The 25,197-nt window shown below is 45.5% G+C and overlaps 1 protein-coding gene and 2 pseudogenes across 2 annotated transcripts in view; all 3 read left to right on the top strand.

Annotated features, from left to right (window-relative positions):
* Positions 1-221: 221 nt before the first annotated feature.
* Positions 222-25,197, top strand: part of FAM76A (family with sequence similarity 76 member A) — a 41,552-nt gene continuing 16,576 nt past the window's right edge. Inside the window, exons 1-5 of one of the 2 annotated variants that reach the window (XM_017856466.1) lie at positions 222-1,756; positions 3,065-3,129; positions 8,847-8,901; positions 10,258-10,410; positions 22,014-22,171. In XM_017856466.1, the coding sequence (XP_017711955.1) occupies positions 1,676-1,756; positions 3,065-3,129; positions 8,847-8,901; positions 10,258-10,410; positions 22,014-22,171 (512 nt within the window). In that variant the 5' untranslated portion in view covers positions 222-1,675. The remainder of the gene's footprint in view (positions 1,757-3,064; positions 3,130-8,846; positions 8,902-10,257; positions 10,411-22,013; positions 22,172-25,197) is intronic. The other variant, XM_017856465.1, reaches the window with a different exon arrangement.
* Positions 15,796-16,504, top strand: LOC108518141 (thioredoxin domain-containing protein 17 pseudogene; annotated as a pseudogene).
* LOC108518220 (ribulose-phosphate 3-epimerase-like) lies at positions 17,322-17,992 on the top strand (annotated as a pseudogene).

Genomic DNA, 25,197 nt, shown 5'->3' with positions numbered 1-25,197 from the left:
AATTTTTGTATTTTAGTCGAGATAGCTTGACCTTGTTGGTCAGGCTGGTCTGGAACTCCTGACCTCAGGTGATCCTCGGGTGATCCACCCGCCTCGGCCTCCCAAAGTGCTGGGATTACAGGCGTGAGCCACCGCGTCCGGCCAACCCAGGCTGGTCTTAAATTCCAAGGCTCAAGTGATCCTCCGGCGTCGGCCTCCCAAAGTGCTGGGATTACAGTTGTGAGCCATCCTGCCCCGACTCGTGTACTGGTTTTGATTCTCACAATGACCTAATTGTACAATTGAGAAAAATGAGGCCATGAGAAGTTCAGTGATAGATCTAAGGTCATGTAGTTAGTTATGGAACAGTGATTTTGAACCTTTGCTTTCTGATCCTAATGATGAATGCACATCTTTGGGGGAACCTACAAGGAAGCAGCCAGATGTGGGTTCAGAGACAGTAAATTTTGCTGAGGCAGGAAAATAGCCATAAGTCAGCTTTTAATTGTAAAAAGCACACGTTGAGGTAAAACTGCAATTAGTACTGTACAGGTGGTTGGCAGAGCCAATAGTAACCTAAGCCCAAGAGCAGCTACAAGGCAGGACTTGGATAGGTCAGCCGTGCAGGAAGCTTTGCCAATGCCTCAAGAACAAGAAGTCTGTCATTCCTTGGGCAGCTCCTATACTTGCCAAGCTGGAGCGAAAGAGGCAGAGGAGCCCGGAGGGCGTGGCTTGCCTTCTGGAAGCCAGGCCTTGCCAGGAATCACCAGGTGGTTGCTTGCGAGAGAAGCTCGGGGTGAAACCGGAGAAAACAAAGTAGGAAGCAGGCCTGGGCCAATTGCGGCCCACTCTGATCAGGGCCTGCACGCCACCTGACGCCTGAATATCTGTCCAATCCCTCCTAGAAGGATTGCCATCTCTTTAGTCCCTCTTCCGCAGCATAGGGGTGCTCTCTCTGGGGCTCTCCTTTTCTCTTCTAAGGCCCACGGCCCCACAGTTCCCTATTTAGGGGTCTTAAATTGAGGGCACACTTCTAAATTGTCCCTCAGAGTTTCCTCTCCTCCTTTGAGCGAGGCTGGGCGGGCTCCTCCAGCTCCGATTATGGGGAACTTCTTTCCCAAGCTCCCCACCTTCTTTGGGCTTGGACGGCTGCAGAGTTCCAGTTAACTGTGCGCCGCCTTCGTTCCAATTGTACCCCTCGTGCTCCCAGAAGGCAGCTCCATGGAAACCAAAACATCACAAATTCCTGAAGGTATCGCGAGAAGCGCAGATGCGCCTGAGGCCGTGGAAAGGCGGAGCGAGGGCGGGAACGTCGAGCAAGTAGGGCGGAGCCTGAGCTCTTCCGAGGTCTGCCAGGCAGGGAGCCTGTCCCCTCCAGGCAGCGCCCCCGCGTGACTGCGCTTTACATAATCGCGGCCTCTAGCGTCACAGTGGCGTACTCCAGGCCAGACCGAATCAGAGTGGGCGAAACCTCCGTGTTCCGCCCCTTCCCACTTGATCGACGTCAAAGCCCACCAGTGAGCGGGCGTCTAGAGTCGCCGAGCCCGCCCCAGCCCGCTCGGGTCCGCCCCGACCCGCCTGCTCCCGCCCGCCTGCCGCAGCCAGCAGCCTGCCGCCGCCGCCGGGTTGTGCCTCAGACTGTCAGATAAATCGGCGGGCCGGGCCGGCGGGTCCGTAAACGCGGCCCGGGCCGGACATGGCGGCGCTCTACGCCTGCACCAAGTGCCACCAGCGCTTCCCCTTCGAGGCGCTGTCTCAGGGGCAGCAGCTGTGCAAGGTGCGCGGGCTGGGGCGGCGGCCGGGAACTGGGGACGCAGGAGGCGCGGCCCGGAGCTCCTGATTCTGTGGGGACGCCCGGCGGGGTCCCCGGAGCAGGGTGTGGCAGGCCCGCCAGGCTGAGGACCCGCACCCACCCCGCTGGGGGCCGGAGGGGCACGTGCGGGAGCCTGGGCCGGGTCCACCCTCCCGCGGCCGGCGTGTCCGGGTGCTTAGCAACCGCGGGGATTGTTCTCGGACCCCGTGAGGTCGGGGGAGGGACAGCGGGTCCTCTGCTTGCCCTGACTGGCCGCCCTCGGGATGCCTTTGCGCTGCCTCCCCCGCCGCCGCGGTCTCCCTGGTCACAGACGAGGGGACCTCCTGCCCCTCCTGGGACTGAACTCCAAAGTTGGGTGCTGCCTGAGAGGAGTGTGTCGAACTCGGGCTCCTCACGGGCAGTTCTCGACCAGTTACAGAATCGGAGGTAGCAAGGCTTGATTTTTTTCTTTAAGCCCCGCACTTTTCGGCCAGTCTCAGAGTCGGAGGCAGCAAGGCTTTATTTTTTTTAAAACCCCACATTCTGGCTCTCAGATCCGAGGGATCACTTCTCAGCATCCAATTGGTGGTCTTCGGTCTTCCCTAACTAGCTGCTGCTCAGTTTTTACTCCTGAAGGTCCAACTTCTTTTTCTTTTAAGTTACTTCATCCCACTTTGACTTTTAAGTGACTAGAGGTGCTGTGAGGCAACAGTTAAAAAGTCACTAAACTGGCTGAAAAACAATGTTGGCGTATTCCCAATAATCCAGAGTTTGTGTCTCTGATTTGGATAACTCATAATTGTCACTTTTGCCTCAGATGGTCATGACTTTCCATTTGCCAGTCTTTATATACCAGGTCTGAGGGAATGCAAGTGCTTGAGTGCCCTTTTTGGCCTCAAAATATGTATATATGATTTTAAGGAAGTTATAAATAATAATAATTTTAATCCAGCACCTTCATTTCACAAGTAAACCTCAAAATCACACAGTGGCAGAAGAACCAGGCCTGGAATTCAGGGCTTCTGATTCCCAGTCTGGGGGCTTACTCATATATATGTTTGTTTTACAATTTATGGCTAGTTCCATATAATCCATATAAGTTCTTACTTAACTCCCGCATCAAAGTAGGGAGGTGATGCCAGTATTACAGAGGAGAAAAATAAGGCCCAGAAAGTTTAAGTGACTCACTCAAGCATAGTAGCTATGCTAGAAATAGTACCCAGGTCGGTTTCCTACTGAAGGCTGTTTCCATTTGTGACTGCCTTTTAAAATTATATCCTCATTTCATTTCAGGAATGTCGGATTGCACACCCTGTTGTGAAGTGCACCTACTGCAGGACTGAGTACCAGCAAGAGAGGTAGAGTTTTGTTGACCATGAAAGATATTAATAGGCTTTTTTCCTCTTAAAATCTGTAATTGATTGCATTTCATGTACAGATCTGTAATCAGTTGAATTGTAACATACAAATCTGTAATAATCACATTATATACAGACTATAATTGCTAAATATTTAGGTCTGTGAACCATCTTGAGTTAGTTTGTGTGTGGGGTGAGATATACAATGAAGGGTATATAATACATGTATTGCTTCCTAGTTATTATCCATTGATTACTTAAGTTTTTTTTTTTTTTTTTGAGACAGAATCTCGCTCTGTTGCCCAGGCTGGAATGCAGTGGCGTGATCTCGGCTCACTGCAACCCCTGCCTCCCAGGTTCAAGCGATTCTCATGCCCCAGCCTCCCAAGTAGCTGAGATTACAGGTGCCTGCTCCCACGCCCGCCTAGTTTTTTTTGTATTTTTAGTAGAGACGGGGTTTCGTTGTCTTGGCCAGGTTGGTCTTGAACTCCTGACCTCATGATCCACCTGCCTCAGCCTCCCAAAGTGCTGGGATTACAGGCGTGAGTCACCACGCCCGGCCTACTTAAATTTTAAAGTTCTTTTAAGACCCTTGATCATTTTATATTGTGGTTATAATCTTTCTGACAAGAAGAAACCAATCCCACAACAGTAAAACATGAGCCTTATGTTTCAATATGTACGTATACAGAGATTGAAGAGTGTACAAGCCCAAAGAAGATACTTTTGGAAATGTGACAATCCTGATAATAGTTTGTTAACTCTAGTCACATTTGAAACTCACTTGCCATTACACATTTCCTTGGGCAAATCTCTTTTTTTGTTTGAAACAGAGTCTCTCTCTGCCAACCAGATTCGAGTGCAGTGGAGCCATCATGGCTCACTGCAACCTGGACCTCCCGGGCCCAAGTGATCCTCCCACCTCAGCCTACAGAGTAACTGGGACCACAGGTGTGTGCCACCGTGCCCAGCTAATTTTTTAATTTTTGTAGAGATAGGATTTTGCCATGTTACCCAGGTAGGTCTCTTACTCCTGGGCCCAAGTGATTCCTTCCTCCTTAGCCTCTCAAGATGTTGGAATTACAGGCATGAACCACCATGCCTGGACAAATCTCATTTTTAAAAGTGTGAAATGGGCCAGGTGCGGTGGCTCACGCCTGTAATCCCAACACTTTGGGAGGCTGAGGCGGGCGGATCAGGAGGTCAGGAGATTGAGACCATCCTGGCTAACATGATGAAACCCAGTCTCTACTAAAAATACAAAAAAATAAGCTGGGTGTGGTGGCATGCACCTGTAGTCCCAGCTACTCGGGAGGCTGAGGCAGGAGAATTGCTTGAATCCAGGAGGTGGAGGTTGCAGTGAGCTGAGATTGCGCCACTGCACTCCAGCCTGGGTGACAGAGCAAGACGCTGTCTCAAAAAAAAAGTGTGAAATGCAGGTATGAATGGTCAGACATCTTTAGGGGGCATTTCCATAACAAAAAGTTATTTTTTGGTATAGCAAATTTGACTTTTGTGGAACTTTTGTAAGTGTAGGTGATCCTGCCTTGAGGAGGGTGGGGTCTATTTGTTAATTCATCCATTAGACCTAGAAGCCTTTTTTTTTTTTTTTTTTTTTTTTTTTCCATTTGACCTAGAGGCCTTTTTTTTTTTTTTTTTTTTTTTTTTTGAGATGGAATCTTGCTCTGTCGCCCAGGCTGGAGTGCAGTGGCCGGATCTCAGCTCACTGCAAGCTCTGCCTCCCGGGTTTACGCCATTCTTCTGCCTCAGCCTTCCCAGTAGCTGGGACTACAGGCATCCGCCACCTCGCCCGGCTAGATTTTTGTATTTTTTAGTAGAGACGGGGTTTCACCGTGTTAGCCAGGATGGTCTTGATCTCCTGACCTCGTGATCCGCCCGTCTCGGCCTCCCAAAGTGCTGGGATTACAGGCTTGAGCCACTGCGCCCGGCCTAGAAGCCTATTTTTAATTAGTCATTTCAATTCTTAGAATATCTTCTCCAAGATTTTATCATGGATTTTTTTTTTCTTTTTTGAGACAGAGTCTCTCTCTGTCACCTAGGTTGGAGTGCAGTGAGATGATCTCAGCTCACTGCAACCTGCCCTCTCCAGGCTCAAATGATTCTCCCACCTCAGCCTGCCATATAGCTGGGATCAGGGCTGCATACCACCACACTTGACTATTTTTTTGTATCTTTAGTAGAGACAGGGGTCTTGCCATGTTGCCCAGGCTGGTCTAGAACTCTTGAGCTCAACCAGTCTGCCTGCCTCAGCCTCCCAAAGTGCTGGGATTACAGGCGTGAGCTGTCACACGCAGCCTATCATGGATGTTTTCAAACAAAAAAAAGGTTAAAAGAATTAGTGAACACCCATATACCCTCTACTTAAATTCTATAATATACACTTTACTGTATATTCACCTATCCATCTGGTGCATCTCTCTGTCCATCACTGTATCAATTCATTTTGTTTCCGATGTATTTAAAGTTGCAGACATCAGTATACATGATCCTTAAACACTTCAGCATGCACAGCATTATTTAGAGTTAAATATTTGTTTGCAGTTTTTTTTTTTTTTTTGGCAAAATTGGCTTATACTAACATACTTAAATCTTAAATATATCAAGTTTCACAAACGTAGACATCTGTGTAGCCCCAAACCCTATCAAAATACAGAATGTTACTATCACTCCATAGAGTCCTCTCATGCCCCATCCTAGACAATCCCCACACCCTTGCTTCCTCCAGGCAACCACTGCTCCACTTTTCATTCCCACCATAAATTAGTTTTGCCTATTCTAGGACTTCATGTTAGTGGAATCATACAGAATATACTCTAGAAGCTTTATATTTTAGTTCTTAAATTTAGGTCTGCGGTCCATCTTGAGTTAATTCTTGTGTGGGGTGAGATAGGAACTTTGACCCTTTATTTAAACTATACATACAAATTAATTCAAGATGGATCATAGAGTTAGTTTTTCTTTTTTTTTCTTTTTTTTCTTTTTTTTAGTTGTTGTTATTGAGACAGAGTTTCGCTCTTGTTGCCCAGGCTGGAGTGCAATGGCGCGATCTCGGCTCACTGCAACCTCCGCCTCCCAGGTGCAAGCGATTATCCTGCCTCAGCCTCCCAAGTAGCTGGGATTACAGGCATGTGTCACCACACCCAACCAATTATGTATTTTTAGTAGAGATGGGGTTTCTCCTTGTTGAGCAGGCTGGTCTCAAACTCCCGACCTCAGGTGATCTGCCTGCCTCAACCTCCCAAAGTGCTGGGATTACAGGCGTGAGTCACCACACCCAGCCTAGAGTTAGTTTTTCTTTGCATGTTTTTTAACATGTTAGGAGCATATGTATATATTGGCATCTATCCCATTCCTTCAGTAGTAAATCTAGGCGTAAATCGAAATGTTATTCAACATCACAGAATCACTGATGCTAATCCTCTTTCTAGAGATTTCTTTGAATGTCCTTCACTTCTTTTACTGTCTTTTAAAAGTAACAGAAAATTGCCCTGGAAAATAATTTTTAATTTAAATATTTTCTACTCTAAGGTTTTTCTTTTGTCTAGTTTAACTTTATAGCCACTTTCATAGGAATTGTATGGGAAAATGATCACAAAGCAGAGAATAGACTAGACTTTTTTTTTTCCCCAAGACAGGGTCTTACTCTGTCACTCAGGCTGGAGTGCAGTGGTGAAATTGTAGCCCACTGAAACCCTGGACTCCCAGGCTGAGCCACCTAAAGTGCTGGGATTACAGGCATGAGCCACTGTGCCTAGTCTTAGATTTTTATGTGATTTATTAGTTTTTAGCCCCAGAGTACTGTTTAAATTGTTCTTATACATAAGACATTCATTTTTACCTCCTCATATGAAGAGTTAGACTTTTATTTGAAGATGATTTTTCCCCCAGGGCAGCTTTATTAATTCACACATTTAGGTAATATGACCTCTGGATCTTCACAAGGCAAAGGATGTTTTATTTTGTCAGTGCTTAACTCTTAGAGAAATCAGAATTTTTTTTTTTCTAGACACAGTTTTGCTCTGTCGCCCAGGCTAGAGTGCGGTGGCTCAATCTCGGCTCACTGCACCTTCCATCTCCCAGGTTCGAGCGATTCTTCTGCCTCAGTCCCCTGAGTAGCTGAGATTACAGGCACCCGCCACCACACTTGGCTAATTTTTTTGAATTTTTAGTAAAGACTAAAAATAGCCTCCCAAAGTGCTGGGATTACAGACATGAGCTACTGTGCCCAGCCTAAATATTGACAAAATATTTGATCATAGTGTCTTTTTCCCCACCGCTGGTGTTTTCATATGCCTTTACTTATGAAGGAGAACACAGAGTAAGGTTAGCAAAGATAGAATCTCTGAGTTTATATTCCAAACACACATACTTTATTTGTCACTTCAAATTTCCCAACTATTCATCTGAATTAAGGAGAATTTTTTTTTCCTGCTAGTCCATTTTATTGTTTTTTTTTTTTTTTTTTTTTTTTTTTTTTTTTTTTTGAGACGGAGTCTCGCTCTGTCGCCCGGGCTGGAGTGCCGTGGCCGGATCTCAGCTCACTGCAAGCTCCGCCTCCCGGGTTCACGCCATTCTCCTGCCTCAGCCTCCCGAGTAGCTGGGACTACAGGCGCCCGCCACCTCGCCCGGCTAGTTTTTTGTATTTTTTAGTAGAGACGGGGTTTCACAGCGTTAGCCAGGATGGTCTCGATCTCCTGACCTCGTGATCCGCCCATCTCGGCCTCCCAAAGTGCTGGGATTACAGGCTTGAGCCACCGCGCCCGGCCCAAGTCCATTTTAGTATAATATTTTGAGGGTGTTCTCTGTATCTGATAATTTTACTTAGTGATACTTGGGGATGTCATAATTAGAAATAACTCACTCTCCATTTTAGCCAAAGCCTCACTTTATTTGAGATTAAAAAATCCATAACCACATAATAATCTTTTTGTTTTTTTGAGATGGAGTTTTGCTTTCGTTGCCCAGGCTGGAGTGCAGTGGTATGGTCTCAGCTCACTGCAAACTCTGCCTCCTGGGTTCAAGCGATTCTCCTGTCTCAGCCTCCCAAGTAGCTGAGATTACAGGCGTGCACCACCACGCCTGGCTAATTTTTGTATTTTTAGTAGAGATATGGTTTCACCATGTTGGCCAGGCTGGTCTCGAACTCCTCACCTCAGGTGATCTAACCCCCCTCAGCTTCCCAAAGTGCTGGGATTACAGGCGTGAGCCACCATACCCAGCCACATAATAATTAAAAGAGTTATTAGAGGCTAGGTGTGGTGTCTCACACCTGTAATCCCATCATTTTGGGAGGCTGAGGCAGATGGATCACTTGAGGTCAGGAGTTTGAGACCAGGGTGGCCAACATGGTGAAACCCTGTCTTTACTAAAAATACAAAAATTTGTTGGGTGTGGCGGCACGCGCCTATAATTCCAGCTACTTGGGAGGCTGAGGCATGAGAATCGCTTGAACCTGTGAGGCAGAGGTTATAGTGAGCAGATTGTACCACTGCACTCCAGCCTGGGGAACAGAATGAGACTCTGTCTCAAAGATATTAAATAAAAGAGTTATTAGAAAGATACTCAAACTTCTGTTAACCAAGTATCCAGACCATATTTCACCTTGGCCTTTAGCAATGAGCAAATTCCTTGGACTTAAGGAGGTATCAGTTTTCAGATATTCTAAGAAAAGCCTCTATCTGTTTTTTCCTTAACAGTAAAACCAATACAATATGCAAGAAATGTGCTCAGAACGTGCAGTTGTATGGAACGGTAAGTAAGATATTTTCAAACCTAACGGTGAGTACTAGGGTCTTGTGGAACCTTGCCTTCTGTGGCCTACTAATGTCTTTACAATATTTTTATTAGAAGAAATAGTTATGTGTAATATATCTGGTACTGATTTCAGCTTTCACATTTAGCTAATGCTTATTGTTAAGGAATTCCATGCTTATAGTCACACTGCCAGGATTATGATTATAATTTTCCTTGAGAGGCTTCATTGACCAATATGGAAAGAGAAAGGGAAAGATGAAAATTTTTTTTTTTTTTTTTTTTTGACCGAGTCTTGCTCTGTCACCCAGGCTGGAGTGCAATGGCCTTCTAGTTCACTGCAACCTCCACCTCCTGGCTTCAAGTGATTCTCCTGCCTCAGCCTCCCGAGTAGCTGGGACTACAGGCATGCGCCACCACACCCGGCTAATTTTTGTATTTTAGTAGGGATGGGGTTTCACCATGTTGATCAGGCTGGTCTCTTAACTCCTGACCTCAAGTGATCTGCCCACCTCAGCCTCCCAAAGTGCTGGGAGGCAAACTGCACCCAGCAAGATGAATTTTTAAAACTTTGACCTCTTTGTTTGGTAACAGTTGACTAGTTATTTTGATGAATGATTCTCTTTTTCTCTTAGTGTTATAGTTCAGGATGTTATGTGCTTGTAGGCATTCTCCCAACATGTTTATATGCTGATAATAGCAAAGAGGCCTTTTCAGAAATTTGGAAGCCCTTGCTAGTTTCTCCAAAGAGCTGGTTCTGTTGGATGTCTCATAGAAGTCTCTGCATACGTACTAATGGGTTTTTGTTATTTGTTTGTTTGTTTATTTAAAAATCAATAGTCCTGTGCAGAAAAACACTTCACATAGTGTTAAGAATTGGGCTTCATGGCCAGGCGTGGTGGCTCATGCCTATAATCCCAGCACATTGGGAGGCTGACACAGGCGGATCACCTGAGGTCAGGAGTTCTAGACCAGACTGGGCAACATGGTGAAACCCCGTCTCTAGGAAATAATACAGAAATTAGCCAGGCATAGTGGCAGGTGCCTATAATCCCAGCTGCTCCAGACGGAGGCTGAGGCAGGGAGAATTACTTTAACCCAGGAGGCGGAGGTTGCATTGAGCTGAGATTGCACCACTGCACTCCAGCCTGGGCAAGAGAGCGAGACTCCATCTCAAAAAACAAAAACAGCAACAACAAAAAAGAATTGGGCTTTATTTGGTCAATATAAAAGCATATTTATGAAGTTGGCAATACATTTGTACATGATTAATGAACTACAAAGTAGGAATTATTGCTTTTTTAAATGCAGTGGTATTTTATGAAAGTAACACTTGACTCTTTTTCCCCCTTTAAGCCCAAACCTTGTCAGTATTGCAACATAATTGCGGCATTTATTGGGAATAAATGCCAGCGCTGCACAAATTCAGAAAAGAAGTATGGACCACCTTATTCTTGTGAACAGTGCAAGCAGCAGTGTGCATTTGACAGGAAAGATGATAGAAAGAAGGTAAATTTCTGTGTTTTTCTTGATTTCTTTTCTTCCTTTCAGATAAATTAAGGTGAGCTAACTATGTTAAAAACACATTTAATAGGCCAGGCGCGGTGACTCATGCCTGTAATCGCAGCACTTTGAGAGGCCGAGGAGGCGACTGGATTATGAGGTCAGGAGATCGAGACTATCCTGGCTAACATGGTGAAACCACGTCTCTACTAAAAATACAAAAAATTAGCCAGGCGTGGTGGCATATGCCTGTAGTCCCAGCTACTCTGGAGGCTGGGGCAGAAGAATCACTTGAACCCGGGAGGCAGAGGTTGCAGTGAGCCGAGATCGTGCCACTGCACTCCAGCCTGGGTGACAGAGCAAGACTCCATCTCAAAAACAACAACAACAAAGAAAAAACAACAACAAAAAAACACATTTAACAAAGAAAGATTTCTCAGTTTCTTTCCTGGTTCTATTATTGACCTTAAAGAAGATACTCATATTTTGTTCATAAAATGTGGACCATTGGCTGGGCGTGGTGGCTCAAGCCTGTAATCCCAGCACTTTGGGAGGCCGAGGCGGGCGGATCACGAGGTCAGGAGATCAAGACCATCCTGGCTAACGCGGTGAAACCCTGTCTCTACTAAAAAATACAAAAAACTAGCCGGGCGAGGTGACGGCCGCCTATAGTCCCAGCTACTCGGAGGCTGAGGCAGGAGAATGGCGTGAACCCAGGAGGCGGAGCTTGCAGTGAGCTGAGATCGCGCCACTGCACTCTAGCCTGGGCGACAGAGCGAGACTGCGTCTCAAAAAAAAAAAAAAAAAAAAAGTAGACCATTATATTCTAACATTTCACAAGAATATGAATTACAGTGATCACATAAGTGAAATGGTGATTGGCAGAATTCTATAGAATTCTGTAAAGGAGAGATTGTAACTTAAGCAAGATGGAGTGGCATTACCAGTTTTACTATCTGGCTCTTTAAATGTTTCTATCTGTTGAAATTCAAGATTACAAGGTTACATTAGAGGGAAGCTCTATGTGGAAGGGTGTACCTTGATAGAATCAAAATGATTTAGAGCTTGGTCATATTACTCTCTTGCTTAAAATCCTCCAGCGGTTTCCAGTTGTGCTTATAATAAAACTCAGATCCCTTCTATGGCCTGCAAAGCCCATACCCAGCTCTCAGCCTCATCTTGCATCATACTTTCTGCCTCTCACCTTGCTCCAGCCATACTGGCCACCCTGTAGTCTGTCTGACATGCAGATCTCACTCCAACCTTTGCACTGTCTATCCTTGTGCCTAATGTACCCTTCTCTAGAGTCTCATAACCGGCTCCTTATGTCAGCTCTCAGCTCAGATACCACCTGCTCACAGTGACCTTTTACTGAGTCCCTCAGTCATTATTTACCATACCATTTTATTATTTTCATAGCATCTCACATATTGAAAACTAGTCTTGCTTATTTGGTTACATGTTTGTCCACCCCCACTAGAATGTGAGCTCTTTGTCCATCTCATTCCCTGCTTTATTTCCAGTGGCCTGGCACATAGTAGCTGCTCAATAAGTATTTGTTGAATAAAAGATTGCAGTTGAGAAACTCTTTTTCAGTGGCCAGAGGTGCTTTTAAGAGGTGCCTGGGCTCAAGGATTGATTCTTGCTTATCAAATTCATTAACTTACAATGGAAGGATATAACTTTCCATTGATTAGGATACTCCTGCCTGCCAACCAGGACACCTCTTCCCTGTATCAAGATACTGAAGAATCTGAATTAGTTTATCAGGAGGTAGCACAAGCAGCAGTCCCCCAAACCTGGGTCCCATCCAACTCCTGGGGCTAGCTGAATGACCCTGCCTACTTACCCTCATTATGCATCACTTTCTTCATCTTTCTCCGTGGAAATAACAATAGTTACTTCACAAAGACATGAGGAAATGTAATTCAGATAGGTATATAAAACAATATTGAACCTGGCACATAATATAATGCAGTACATGGCTCCTGTATTGTTACTGATTGGAATAGTTCATTTTTATTAATCTGGTTATACTAGAATTTATTACCTTTCTGCTTTATAAATTACAATCCTGTCTTAAGTGTTTATAGATATTTTTAGACATCTACATATTCATAAACTTTAGGAGAAAGCTAAATTTAGGGATTAAGAGTAGGGAATTTGGGCCAAGACCGGTGGCTCACACCTGTAATCCCAGCACTTTGGGAGGCCGAGGCGGGTGGATCACAAGGTCAGGAGTTTGAGACCAGCCTGGCCAACATGATGAAACCCCGTCTCTACCAACAATATTAAAATTAACAGGTTGTGGTGGCTCGCACCTGTAATCCCAGCTACTAGGGAGGCTGAGGCAGGAGAATTGCTTGAATCCGGGAGGCAGAGGTTGCAGTGAGCCAAGATCACACCACTGCACTCCAGCCTAGGCAACAGAGCAAGACTCCGTCTCAAAAAAAAAAAAAAAAAGTGGGGTATCTGAACTCAGAATGTGTGGATTGAAATCTTGGTTCTGTCACTTATTAACTGTGTGACTTTAGGCGTGTTAATCTGTCAATGCCTCAGTCTCCACATCTGTAAATGGGGATGATCAGATCTCAGTGTTGTTACAAAGGTCAAGATATTAGTAAAACTCTTAGAATGGAATCTGGTACATGATAAATACTCAGTGTTATCTATGATGATTTGTTTTTGATGGCTTAATTCTCAGAGGATGCTATTTTATTTTATTTTTTTGAGATGGAATCTCACTCTGTCACCCAGGCTGGAGTGCAGACGCATGACCTCAGCTCACTGCAACCTCTGCCTCCCAGGTTCAAGTGATTCTCCTACCTCAGCCTCCAGAGCAGCTGGGATTACAGGTGCGCACCAACATGCCTGGCTAATTTTTGTATTTTTAGTAGAGATGGGGTTTCACCGTGTTGACCAGGCTGGTCTTGAACTCCTGACCACAAACTACTGACCTCAAGTGATCAGCCTCCCAAAATGCTGGGATTACAGACATGAGCCACCACGCCCGGCCAGTGCTCTTTTATTTCTTTTGTTGTTTGAGACGGAGTTTTGCTCTTGTTGCCTAGGCTAGAGTGCAATGGCACGATTGTGGCTCATCACAACCTCTGACTTCTGGGTTCAAACAATTCTCCTGCCTCAGCCTCCCAAGTAGCTGGATTACAGGCATGTGCCATCGTGCCTGGCCAATTTTGTATTTTTAGTAGAGGCGAGGTTTCTCCATGTTAGTCAGGCTGGTCTCAAACTCCTGACCTCAGGTGAGCTACCTGCCTTGGCCTCCCAGAGTGCTGGGATTACAAGTGTTAGCCACCGTGCCCGGCCTGCTCTTTTACTTCTAAAGTTTATTTTTGAGAGATCTGAAAAAAATGTCTTGTGAATCTGTGTGCAATTTTGATGTTCATTGTTTGCTCTCTTTCAGTGGAGTTGTATTGTTTTGAAACTCTTTAATGAAAGCTCTTACCTGGGGAAGGTCTTACAGAGTGTTTTAAAATTATGCCTTCAAGGCCAGGTGCAGTAGCTCATGCCTGTAATCCCAGTACTTTGGGAGGCTGAGGTGGGCGGATCCCTTGAGGCCAGGAGTTGAAGACCAGCCTGGGCAACATGACAAAAACTCTGTCACTATTAAAAATATAAAAAACTCGGCCAGGCATGTTGGTTCACAGCTGTAATCCCAGCACTTTGGAAGGCTGAGGCGGGCAGTTGAGGTCAGGAGATTGAGACCAGCCTGGCCAACATGGTGAAACCCTGTTTCTACTAAAAATACAAAAATTAGCCGGGCATGGTGGCATGTGCCTGTAATCCCAGCTACTCAGGAGGCTGAGGTGGGAGAATTGCTTGAACCTGGGAGGCAGAGGTTGTAGTGAGCTGAGATCGTGACCTTGCACTCCAGGCTGGTTGACAGAGTGAGACCCCATCTCAAAAAAAAAAAAAAAAAACAAAAAAAAACCTAGTCACACGTGGTGGTGCATGTGTGGTTCCAGCTATTTGGGAGGCTGAGGTGGGAAGATCATTTGAGCCTAGGAGTACAAGTCTCCAGTAAGGTGTAATTATACCACTGCGCTGCAGTGTGGGTGAGAGAATGAGACCCTATCTGTAAAATAAATAAAAATAGGCCTTCAAGCCAGGCCGGATGGCATGCTGTGGTAGTTCCAGCTACCCTAGAGGCTGAGGTGGGAGGATCACTTGAGCCCAGGAGTTCGAGTCCAGCCTGGGTAACATAGTGAGACTTTGTCTTTAAAAAGTAATAACAGGCCGGGCGCGGTGGCTCAAGCCTGTAATCCCAGCACTGTGGGAGGCCGAGACGGGCGGATCACGAGGTCAGGAGATCAAGACCATCCTGGCTAACATGGTGAAACCCCGTCTCTACTAAAAAAATACAAAAAACTAGCCGGGCGAGGTGGTGGCGCCTGTAGTCCCAGCTACTCGGGAGGCTGAGGCAGGAGAATGGCATAAACCCGGGAGGTGGAGCTTGCAGTGAGCTGAGATCCAGCCATTGCACTCCAGCCTGGGCGACAGAGCGAGACTCCGTCTCAAAAAAGTAATAACAGGCCAGGTGCAGTGGCTCACGCCTGTAATCCTAGCACTTTAGAAGGCTGAGGAGGGCAGATCACGAGGTCAGGAGTTCGAGATCACGCTGGCCAACATGGCGAAATCCCGTCTCTACTAAAAATACAAAAATAAGCCAGGCGTGGTGGCACATGCCTGTAATCCCAGCTACTCAGGAGACTGAGGCAGGAGAATTGCTTGAATCCTGTAGTGAGCTGAGATCACGCCCCTGCACTCCAGCCTGGGTGGCAGAGCAAGACTCTGTCTCAAAAAAATAAAATAATAATAATAATAATAATAAATAGACTTTCAGGCCATATCCCGTAACTGTGAAATGAACCAGATTGAAGTTTGGTTTCAAAGTTCATTGTTATGTTTCTTAACAAAAAATTAAATGCCTATCGTGTACCAGACTCTGTTCCAGGTATTAGAAATACACTAATGAACTGAACAGACAAGACCTTACTGTCACAGAGCTTACATTTATGTGTGCAAAAGAAAAATGGGTGAGAAGAAAAATAACATAAATTTTAGATATTAGTGCTATAAAGAAATAAAGTACATGATAGGGAGTGACTGGGAAGTCAGCCTATATTGGGCAATCAGGAGAACCTCTGAGGAAATAACATTTGAGTGGAAACTAGGATGATGAAAAGGTGGTAGCCGTAGGAAGCTGTGGAGGACAAAAATTCCAGGAGGAAGGACCAGCTGTGGAGAATCCGTAAGGCAGGAATGAGCTTGGCACATGATTAGAACAGAAAGAAGGTGGAGTGAACATGGGGAAGAGGAAGGAAACAAGGTTATAGAGGCAGGTTAGGGGCTATATTTAAGTCAACATAGGCCATGAGGCACACTGCAGATAGCCCACTACACTACAAGAAGGTGAGTGTGTGAGGCTTTGAGGAGTTCACCTGGGCTGTGGAACGCCACAAGGGCGTTTTCGCCTACTTTATTGGTTCTAAGGATGCTGGAGGAAAAGCTGGTGCCCCTATTGTATGCATGCTGAACCAGTCGTACGAAAGGGGCTGAAGCATGTTAGTGAAGGGTGTGTGTTCTTCTGCTGCCAAGTAGAAGAAAAACCTTATTAGAAAGATCCAAATAATGACTTCAGAAAAAACTTGGAAGCAACCACAGTGCCTACACTACTTAAATATGGAACACCTCAAAAACTGGTAGAATCGGCCGGGCGCGGATCAAGCCTGTAATTCCCGCACTTTGGGAGGCCGAGGCGGGCGGATCCACAAGGGTCAGGAGATTGGAGAACCATCCTGGCTAACATGGTGGAAACCCCGTCTCTACTAAAAAATACAAAAAAACTAGCCGCGGCGAGGTGGCGGGCGCCTGTAGTCCCAGCTACTTGGGAGTCTGAGCAGGAGAATGCGCGTGAACCCGGGAGACGGAGGCTTGCAGTGAGCTGAGGATCTGGCCTAGTGCACTCCAGCTTGGTGACAGAGTGAGACTCCGTCTCAAAAAAAAAAAAAAAAAAAAAAAACTGGTAGAATCTTAGTGTCTTCAGGCCAGCCTCGTGGAAATGTTTTTCTCTAAGGATTAAGATTTGATGATGGCAATTATGTCTTGATTTTCTGATTTGTTCTAGTGTAAAAAAAACTGCATATGGCAGGGTGTGGTGGTTCATGACTATAATCCTAGCACTTTGGGAGGCCGAGGCAGGTGGATCACTTAAGCCCAGGAGTTGGCGACCAGCCTGGACAACATGGCAAAAGCCCGTCTCTACACAAAAATACAAAAAATTAGCGGGGTGTGGTGGTGCACACCTGTACCTGGGAGGCTGAGGTAGGAGGCTCACCTAAGCCTGGGAAGTCGAGGCTGTAGTGAGCCAAGATTGCACCACTGCACTCCAGCCTGGGCGAGATTGTGAGACCCTGTCAGAAAACAAAAATACATAGTTGCTTTGAATTCATGTTAGCAATAAATAAATAAATGATAATGTAAAAAAAAAAAAGGGCTATGCACCAGGCTTGGTGGCTCATGCCTGTAATCCCAGCACTTTGGGAGGCTGAGGCAGGCGGATCACGAGGTCAGGAGATAGAGACCATCCTGGCTAACACGGTGAAACCCTACTAAAAATGCAAAAAATTAGCCAGGCATAGTGGCAGGTGCCTGTAGTCCCAGCTACTTGGGATCCTGAGGCAGGAAAATGGCGTGAACCCGGGAGGTGGAGCTTGCAGTGAGCCGAGATTGCGCCACTGCACTCCAGCCTGGGCGACAGAGCGAGACTCCGTCTCAAAAAAAAAAAAAAAAAATAGGCTATGGTACAGAGTTTGAATTTTATGGTATGATGAGAAATCATTGGGTTTTAAGGAGAGAAGATGGACTCATAGGGTAACTTACTCTTGGGAGTCAGCACTATGGCTTTACCCTGCAAGATTGGCTTGCCCATCCTCAACAGCAACCTGGCCAGTTTAGGGGTCAGGTGCCTCTGTATGCTAGACTCTGGGGCCACCTGGATGTCATGGATGGGCACTTTGTTCCCAACGTCACCTTTGGTTATCCTGTGGTAGAAAGCTTTCAAGAGCAGCTAGTCTAGGACCCTTTCTTTGACATGCATGTGATGGTGTCCAAGCTGGAACAGTGGGTAAAACCAATCGCTATAGCAGAAGCCAGTCTGTACACCTTTCACCTTGAGGCTACTAAGAACTCAGAGGCTTTGATTGAAGACATTTGGGAGAATGGGATGAAGGTTGGCCTTGCCATCAAATCAGGAGCTACAGTTGAGTATTTGGCACCATGGACTAATCAAATAGATACGGCCTTGGTTATCACAGTGGAACCTGGGTTTGGAATTCATGAATGATATGGTACCAAATATTCACTGGTTGAGGACCCAGTTCCCATCTTTGGATAAGCGGTCGATGGTGGAGTAGGTCCTGACACTGTCCACAAGTATAGAGAGGCAGGAGCTAACATGATTATGTCCGGAAGTGTTGCTATGAGGAGGAGTGAGGACCCCAGATCTGTTATCAACTTGTTAAGAAATACATGTTCAGAAGCCACTCAAAAACGTTCTCTTGATCAGTGAGACCATAAGGTGCCCAATGTTGCTGCTCATGAGATCTCCTTTTTACCAGAAAACAGGAATATTGACTACCAAATCATATTGCAGCTGAGGCAGTACTGCTTTTCTGAGCAATTATTCATTCTAATGATTAACATGGATTGTGCAGAATATTCTAAGAAGTTAGAAATTGGCATGTCTAACTGCATTTGTAGTGAAGCAATTTAACGATTCATGTGGTGAAATGCTCAGTTTTTATTAGGAGATTTGATTTTTTTTTTTTTTTTTTTTTTTGAGGCAGGGTCTCACTTTGTCACCCAGGCTGGAGTTCAAGTGGTATAATCTAGACTCACTACAGCCTCAGCCTCCCGGGCTCAGGCGATCCTTCCAAGTAGCTAGAACTACAGGCATGTGCCACCACGCCCAGCTAATCTTTGTACTTTTTGTTGCGACAAGGTTTCACCATGTTCCATGTTGCCCAGGCTGGCCTCAAACTCCTGGTCTCAAGCAGTCTGCCTACCTCAGCCTTCCAAAGTGCTGGGATTACAGGTGTGAGCCACTGTGCCCACTTGATTGTTTATAAAGAGTAAAAATATGGCTGCATTAAGGTTACAAACAGAAATGTGTCTTAATACCTAAGGAGGGCATATTAGCTACACTATAAAAAAATTTTTTTTTTCCAATTTACAGTAGAGAGAAAAAGAAAAACAGGCCGGGCACAGTGGCTTACGCCTGTAATCCCAGCACTTTGAGAGGCCAAGGTAGGCGGATCACCTGAGGTCCGCAGTTTGAGACCAGCCTGGCCGACATGGTGAAACCCCATCTCTACTAAAAATATAAAAAAATTAGCCAGGCGTGATGGTGGGCGCCTATAATCCCAGCTCCTGGGGAGGCTGAGGCAGGAGAATTGCTTGAACCCAGGAGACGAAGATTGTAGTGAGCCAACACAGTGCCACCGCACTCCAGCCTCGGCGACAAAGTGAGACTCCGTCTCAAAAAAAAAAAAGAGAGGATGTAATAATTTACATTTAAGAAACCCTTTGGCGGCTATGGGGAAATGGCTTATTGGAGGTAGGGTGATCATTTGGGCAGCTTTTACAGCAGTGAGAGATGAGAATGCCAACGGAAGCAGTGGAGTTAGAAGTGAGTAGATTCAGACTGATGGACTTGCTGATGGGTTGGGGGATGGGGAGCAAAGAGGCTTTTGCCGATGAGATAAAACACTTCAGGTAAATGATGATGTGGCCTACCCATGTTCAAGATGAGGCACGAGATCTAATTTCAGAAATAAGAAATGAAAACTGTAAAATTCCATAATGTATCAGCATATTCCTTGCCTAACCTGAGAAATTCCAACCAGCCCTACTGCCCTGTCATCTGTCCTACTGTGCCTCCAGTGGTTTTTCAGTCTGAATGCTGCACAGAGACACCACAGCTTCAGAGGGTGGTAGAAGCCACATTATGCTTCCTAGCTTTGGGCCCTGCTCCGTGGTGCAGAGTTACTTCTGCTCAAAGGAGTCAACTTTTTCTAATTCAAACAGTGCCATGGCAGGCCACCACCAGGGACCAGGCCCTGGAAGCTGCTTACTCATTGTTGTTTCTCTGGGGACCCTCTTTCCATCTGAGAGATGGTATCCAGCATACCACTTTGTGAACCTTTTATAAAGTATTAAAACTGAGGTATTGGAGGGTGGGTTTGGGAGATGTTGGCCAAAGGATTTCAGTTATATAGGAGGAATAAGTTGAAGAGATCCGTTGTACAACATGGTAACTATAGTTAATAAAATGTACTCTTGAAAGTTGTTAAAAGAGTAGATTTTAAGTGTTCTCACCACAGGGGGAAAAAAAAAAAAAAACTAGGCCAGATGCAGTGGCTCATGCCTGTAATCCCAGCGCTTTGGGAGGCCAAGGCGGGCAGATCAGGAGGTCAGGAGTTCAAGACCAGCCTGGCCATCGTGGTGAAACTCCATCTCTACTAAAAATACAAAAAAAAAATTATCTGGGCATGGCAGCAGACGCTTGTAATCCCAGCTACTCGGGAGGCTGAGGCAGGAAAATTGCTTGAACCCGGGAGATGGAGGTTGCAGTGAGCTGAGACCGCACCACTGCACTCCAGCCTGGGCAACACAGCGAGACTCTGTCTCAGAAACAAACAAACAAAAATTATGTGAGGTAATGCATGTTAATTATCTTGATTTAGCCATTCCACAATGTATACATATGTATATATTTTTTTTGAGACGGAGTCTTGCTGTGTTGCCCGGGCTGGAGTGCAGTGGCCGGATCTCAGCTCACTGCAAGCTCCGCCTCCCGGGTTTACGCCATTCTCCTGCCTCAGCCTCCGGAGTAGCTGGGACTACAGGCGCCCGCCACCTCGCCCGGCTATTTTTTGTATTTTAGTAGAGATGGGGTTTCACCGTGTTAGCCAGGATGGTCTCGATCTCCTGACCTCGTGATCCGCCCGTCTCGGCCTCCCAAAGTGCTGGGATTACAGGCTTGAGCTACCACTCCCGGCCTGTATACATATTTTAAAAAATATTTATTCATTTTTGAGAAAGGGTCTTACTCTGTCACCAAGGCTGTAGTACAGTGGCACGCTTACAGCTCACTGTAGCCTCAACCTTCCAGGCTTAAGTGATTCTCCCACCTCAGCCTCCCTAGTAGCTGGGACTGCAGGCATGCACCACCACAACTGGCTAATTTTTGTTGTGTTTCTTTTTGTAGATGGGTTTTGCCATGTTGCCCAGGTTAGTTTTGAACTCTTGGGCTCATGCAGTCCACCTGCCTCAGCCTCCCAAAGTGTACGTATTTCAAAACAACATGTTTTACACAATAAATATATACAAATTTTGTCATTTAAATAAAAATGGCCAGATGCGGTGGCTCAGGCGTATAAGTCCAGCACTTTGGGAGGCCAAGACAGGCAGATCACTTGAGCTCAGGAGTTCGAGACCAGCCTGGGCAACATGGTGAAACCCTGTCTCTACAAAAAAAAAATACAAAAATTAGCCAGGCACGGTGGTGCATGCCTGTAGTTCCAGCTACTCAGGAGGCTGAGGTGGAAGGATTGCTTGAGCCCAGGAGGTGGAGGTTGCAGTGAGCCGAGATCATAACACTACACTCCAGCCTGGGCAACAGAGCAAGACCCTGTTTGGGGGAAAAAAAAAGGAAAAAAAAAACCCAACAACTGTTTAGGTGAGCTTGGTGGCATGTGTCTGTAGTCCTGGCTGCTCAGGAGGCTGAGGCAGGAGGATTGCTTGAACCTAGAAGTTTAAGGCTGTAGTGTACTACAGTGACACCACTGCATTCCAGCCTGGGTGAGTGAGATCCCATCACTCAAAAAAAATCCAAAAAGCTGTAAGTATGAATTTTATAATTCATCTTCTGTCTTCTCTTCTCCCTGCTGAGTTTTCCTTAATGAGAACCATGGTCTTGTGAGAATTTTACTCTTGTCTGTGTTTGCTAAGTTGAAGAGAAACAAAACAAAAAGATATAAAATTAGCAGCTGAAATTAATTTAATTAAATTAATTAATTTATTTATTTTGAGATGGAGTCTCACTCTGTTGCCAGGCTAGAGTGCCATGGTCTAGTTCACTGCAACCTCCACCTCCTAGGTTCAAGTGATTCTTCTGCCTCAGCCTCCTGAGTAGCTGGGACTACAAGTGCACAACACCATGCCTGGCTAATTTTTGTATTTTTAGTGGAGATGGGGTTTCACCATGTTGGCCAGAATGGTCTCAATCTCCTGACCTCGTGATCCACCCACCTTGGCCTCCCAAAGTGCTGGGATTACAGGCATGAGCCACCGCGCCCAGCCCCGCAGCTGAAATTTATTAAGCAACTTTTATGTGCCTGGCACCGTGTTAAGTGCTTTACCTACATTATGTCACTCGATCCTTGTAGCAGCCCCCTGTGACATGCCCAAAATCACAGCTCATAAGTTTCAGAACTGGGACTGAACCCAAGGGTTCTAGCTCCTAATACCATGTTTGCAGCCACTGCACTAGATTCCCGCTTCTTTATCTTTGTCTCCTTATCTTTCAGGTAGATGGGAAATTGCTGTGCTGGCTATGTACACTTTCATACAAACGGGTCCTTCAGAAGACCAAAGAGCAGAGGAAACACCTGAGTAGCTCTTCTCGTGCTGGCCACCAGGAGAAGGAGCAGTATAGTCGCCTGAGTGGTGGTGGCCATTATAACAGGTAACCTCAAGATGCATGAGATAGAACTAGAAGTGCTGGTAGGTCAGATGTAATGCTCACACAACCATCATGGTACATACCATCTCATATGCATTTTCTATATTCTCTGTAGGTACTAGTCTGTAGGAGGAAACTCATTTGTCATATTTTATAATTCATATATCTTCCAAGAACCAGAGAGATTTCCATAAAGTGTTAGGATTTCCTGACTTTGTATTGTGTCTGAAATGTTTGTGGAACTTACCCTACTTTGGTTTGTAGTGTTCTCACCCTTAGAGTGGATTCTCTTTCCAGAAGATTGGACATTTCACTTTCTGAGAGATACAGCTTTTCCATGCATATTTAGCCAGGAGGCTGATAGATGTTCTAGGTTTGTCCTGGTGGCACCTAGTCAAAAAGATGTATTTTCATTGTTGTTTTAAACTTACTTTCAGAGTATCTAGTATTGTTAACAGTTCTGGCTCTGGATGGAATCCTGCTGTGCCAGGTTCTCTGTGGGGATCTTGGGCAAGTTTTCTCATCTGTAAAATGAGGGAAGTCATAGTATTACCTCATGGGGCTGTCGTGAAGATAAATTAGTACATGCACAGTGATTGTTTTTATAACTGGCATATAGGAAATATTCAATACATTTCAGGTTTTTTTGTTTGTTTGTTTTGTTATTACCATTATGACTTTGTTTAATCAGCAAGCATTAAGTACTCTCATGGGTCAGGGATGCTGGTGGGAATGAAGAGCTAAGTACAAGTCATGCTGCTCTCCAAGAGTATGCAGTCTGGTAGGAAAGACAGACTTATAAACAGATGATCTTAGTATAATGTAATGGGTACCACAGTGAAGACATGTCAAGAATGCAGACATGAGGGTAGTAATTAACTGCCTTGAGAAGTCGGGCAAGCAGGCTTGGAGAAGAGCTGGCATTAGAGCTAGATCTTAGGATGAGTTGGAATCCTCAGGGATGGAATGGGCAGAGGCATTCTAGGCTGAGAGAATAGCATTTGCAAAGGCATGGAGGGCATGAGACCACATGGAACCCTGGAGAATTGTAAGTCCTTTTATATTACTGGAGCTTTTGGCTGGGAGCTGGGGAATGGAAGGAAAAAGGGGTCCTGCATCCTGGTAAGGAATGTAAACTTAATCCTAAGGTCAGGGTGTTAGTGGGAAGCTATTGAAGGGTCATGCAGAGGAAGACCAAATCTCATTAAAAAATTAACCCTGACTATTGGAGAATGCATTGGAGAAAAAAGGGACTGGGGTAATTTATATAATAAAAATATTATATAAATTATAAAATTATATAAAATATAAAAGCCTTTTTTCTAAGAGTCTGGGTAAGAGATGTTAAAACAAGAACCTCACCTGAGGCAGTGGCAGTGGAAGATTGAAAAGGCTGATTCAGGAAGATGTTTTGGATGGAGAATTATGAGAAACTTAGATAATCTGATGAACAGACACATGGGCAAGAACTGAGTAAGTAAAGGATAATTCCCAGGTTTTTTATTTGGGTGAATAGATAGATCCTTAACTGAGAGACAATATAGGAAGGGGAGAAAATATGTTTAGTTTTGAAAGGTTGAATTTGAAGCATGAAGAATTACTTTTAGGAGCTTAGCCTAGAACTTAGAAGAGAGGTTTGGACATGGGCCACAGGTAGCACATAAGAATCTGGCTGGGCGCCGTGGCTCACGCCTGTAATCCCAGCACTTTGGGAGGCCAAGGCGGGTGGATCACGCGGTCAGGAGTTTTGAGACCAGCCTGACGAACATGGTGAAACCCTGTTTCTACTAAAACAAAAAATACAAAAATTAGCCAGGTATAGTGGTGCATGCCTATAATCCCAGCTACTCAGGAGGCTGAGGCATGAGAATCGCTTGAACTCAGGAGACGGAGGTTGAAATAAGTTGAGATCGTGTCCCCACACTCCAGGCTGGGTGACAGAGTGAGACTCTGTGTCAAAAAGAAACAACAACAGTAAAAAGAATCACTGGGGGTAGGGATTATTTGAAAATGCAGATTCTGGCCAGATACATTGGCTGGCTTACACCTGTAAACCCAACACTCTGGGAGGCTGAGGCGGGAGGGTTGCTTGAGGCCAGGAGTTTGAGACCAGCAGGAGCAACATAGTGAGACCCCATCTCTACAAAAAACAATATTAGCCAGGTGTGGTGGCACACGCCTGTAGTCCCAGCTACTTGGGTGGCTGAGTTAGGAGGATTGTTTTGAGCCTTGGAGTTCGAGGCTTGCCATGAGCCATGATTATGCCATTGCACTCCAGCCTGGGCACCAGAACAAGACACTCTCTCTAAAATTAAAAAAAATTAAAAAGCAGATTCCTGAAGCAATCCCACCCCAGAATTTAATTCAGTAGGAACTAGGATGGAGTCCAGGAATCTACATTATTTTATAAACATCCCAGATGATTCTTATGCAGGTGATATAGTTAACACCATTTCCAATCACTATGATAGGTAGTTGTTAAAATCATGCTCTTGAATGATATAATTCAGATTCCGGGCTGAGAACAGAACTCTAAAAGCATTCAGTATTTAAGGATTAGGAACTAAGAAGCAGCTGTCACAAAAGTGAGCTGACCAAACCAGGAGAACATTTGAAGAAGGATGCAGTATCAGTGGTATCAAATGCTGAAAAGAGGTCAAGTAAGAAAAGGTCTGAGATAGGCCGGGCGCGGTGGCTCACGCCTGTAATCCCAGCACTTTGGGAGGCCGAGGCGGGCGGATCACGAGGTCAGGAGATCAAGACCATCCTGGCTAACACGGTGAAACCCCGTCTCTACTAAAAATACAAAAAATTAGCCGGGCGTGGTGGTGCGCGCCTGTAGTCCCAGCAGCTACTCGGAGGCTGAGGCAGGAGAATGGCGTGAACCCGGGAGGCGGAGCTTGCAGTGAGCTGAGATCGTGCCACTGCACTCCAGCCTGGGCGACAAAGCGAGACTCCGTCTCAAAAAAAATAAAATAAAATAAGAAAAGGTCTGAGGAATTCTTTGGACTTGGCAGTTGAACACCAAT

Source organism: Rhinopithecus bieti, unplaced genomic scaffold (assembly GCF_001698545.2).
Source record: "Rhinopithecus bieti isolate Rb0 unplaced genomic scaffold, ASM169854v2 scaffold_41082, whole genome shotgun sequence".
NCBI lineage: Eukaryota > Metazoa > Chordata > Mammalia > Primates > Cercopithecidae > Rhinopithecus > Rhinopithecus bieti.
Note: the sequence above shows the minus strand (reverse complement) of the source record. Positions and strands in the feature narration are given on the sequence as shown.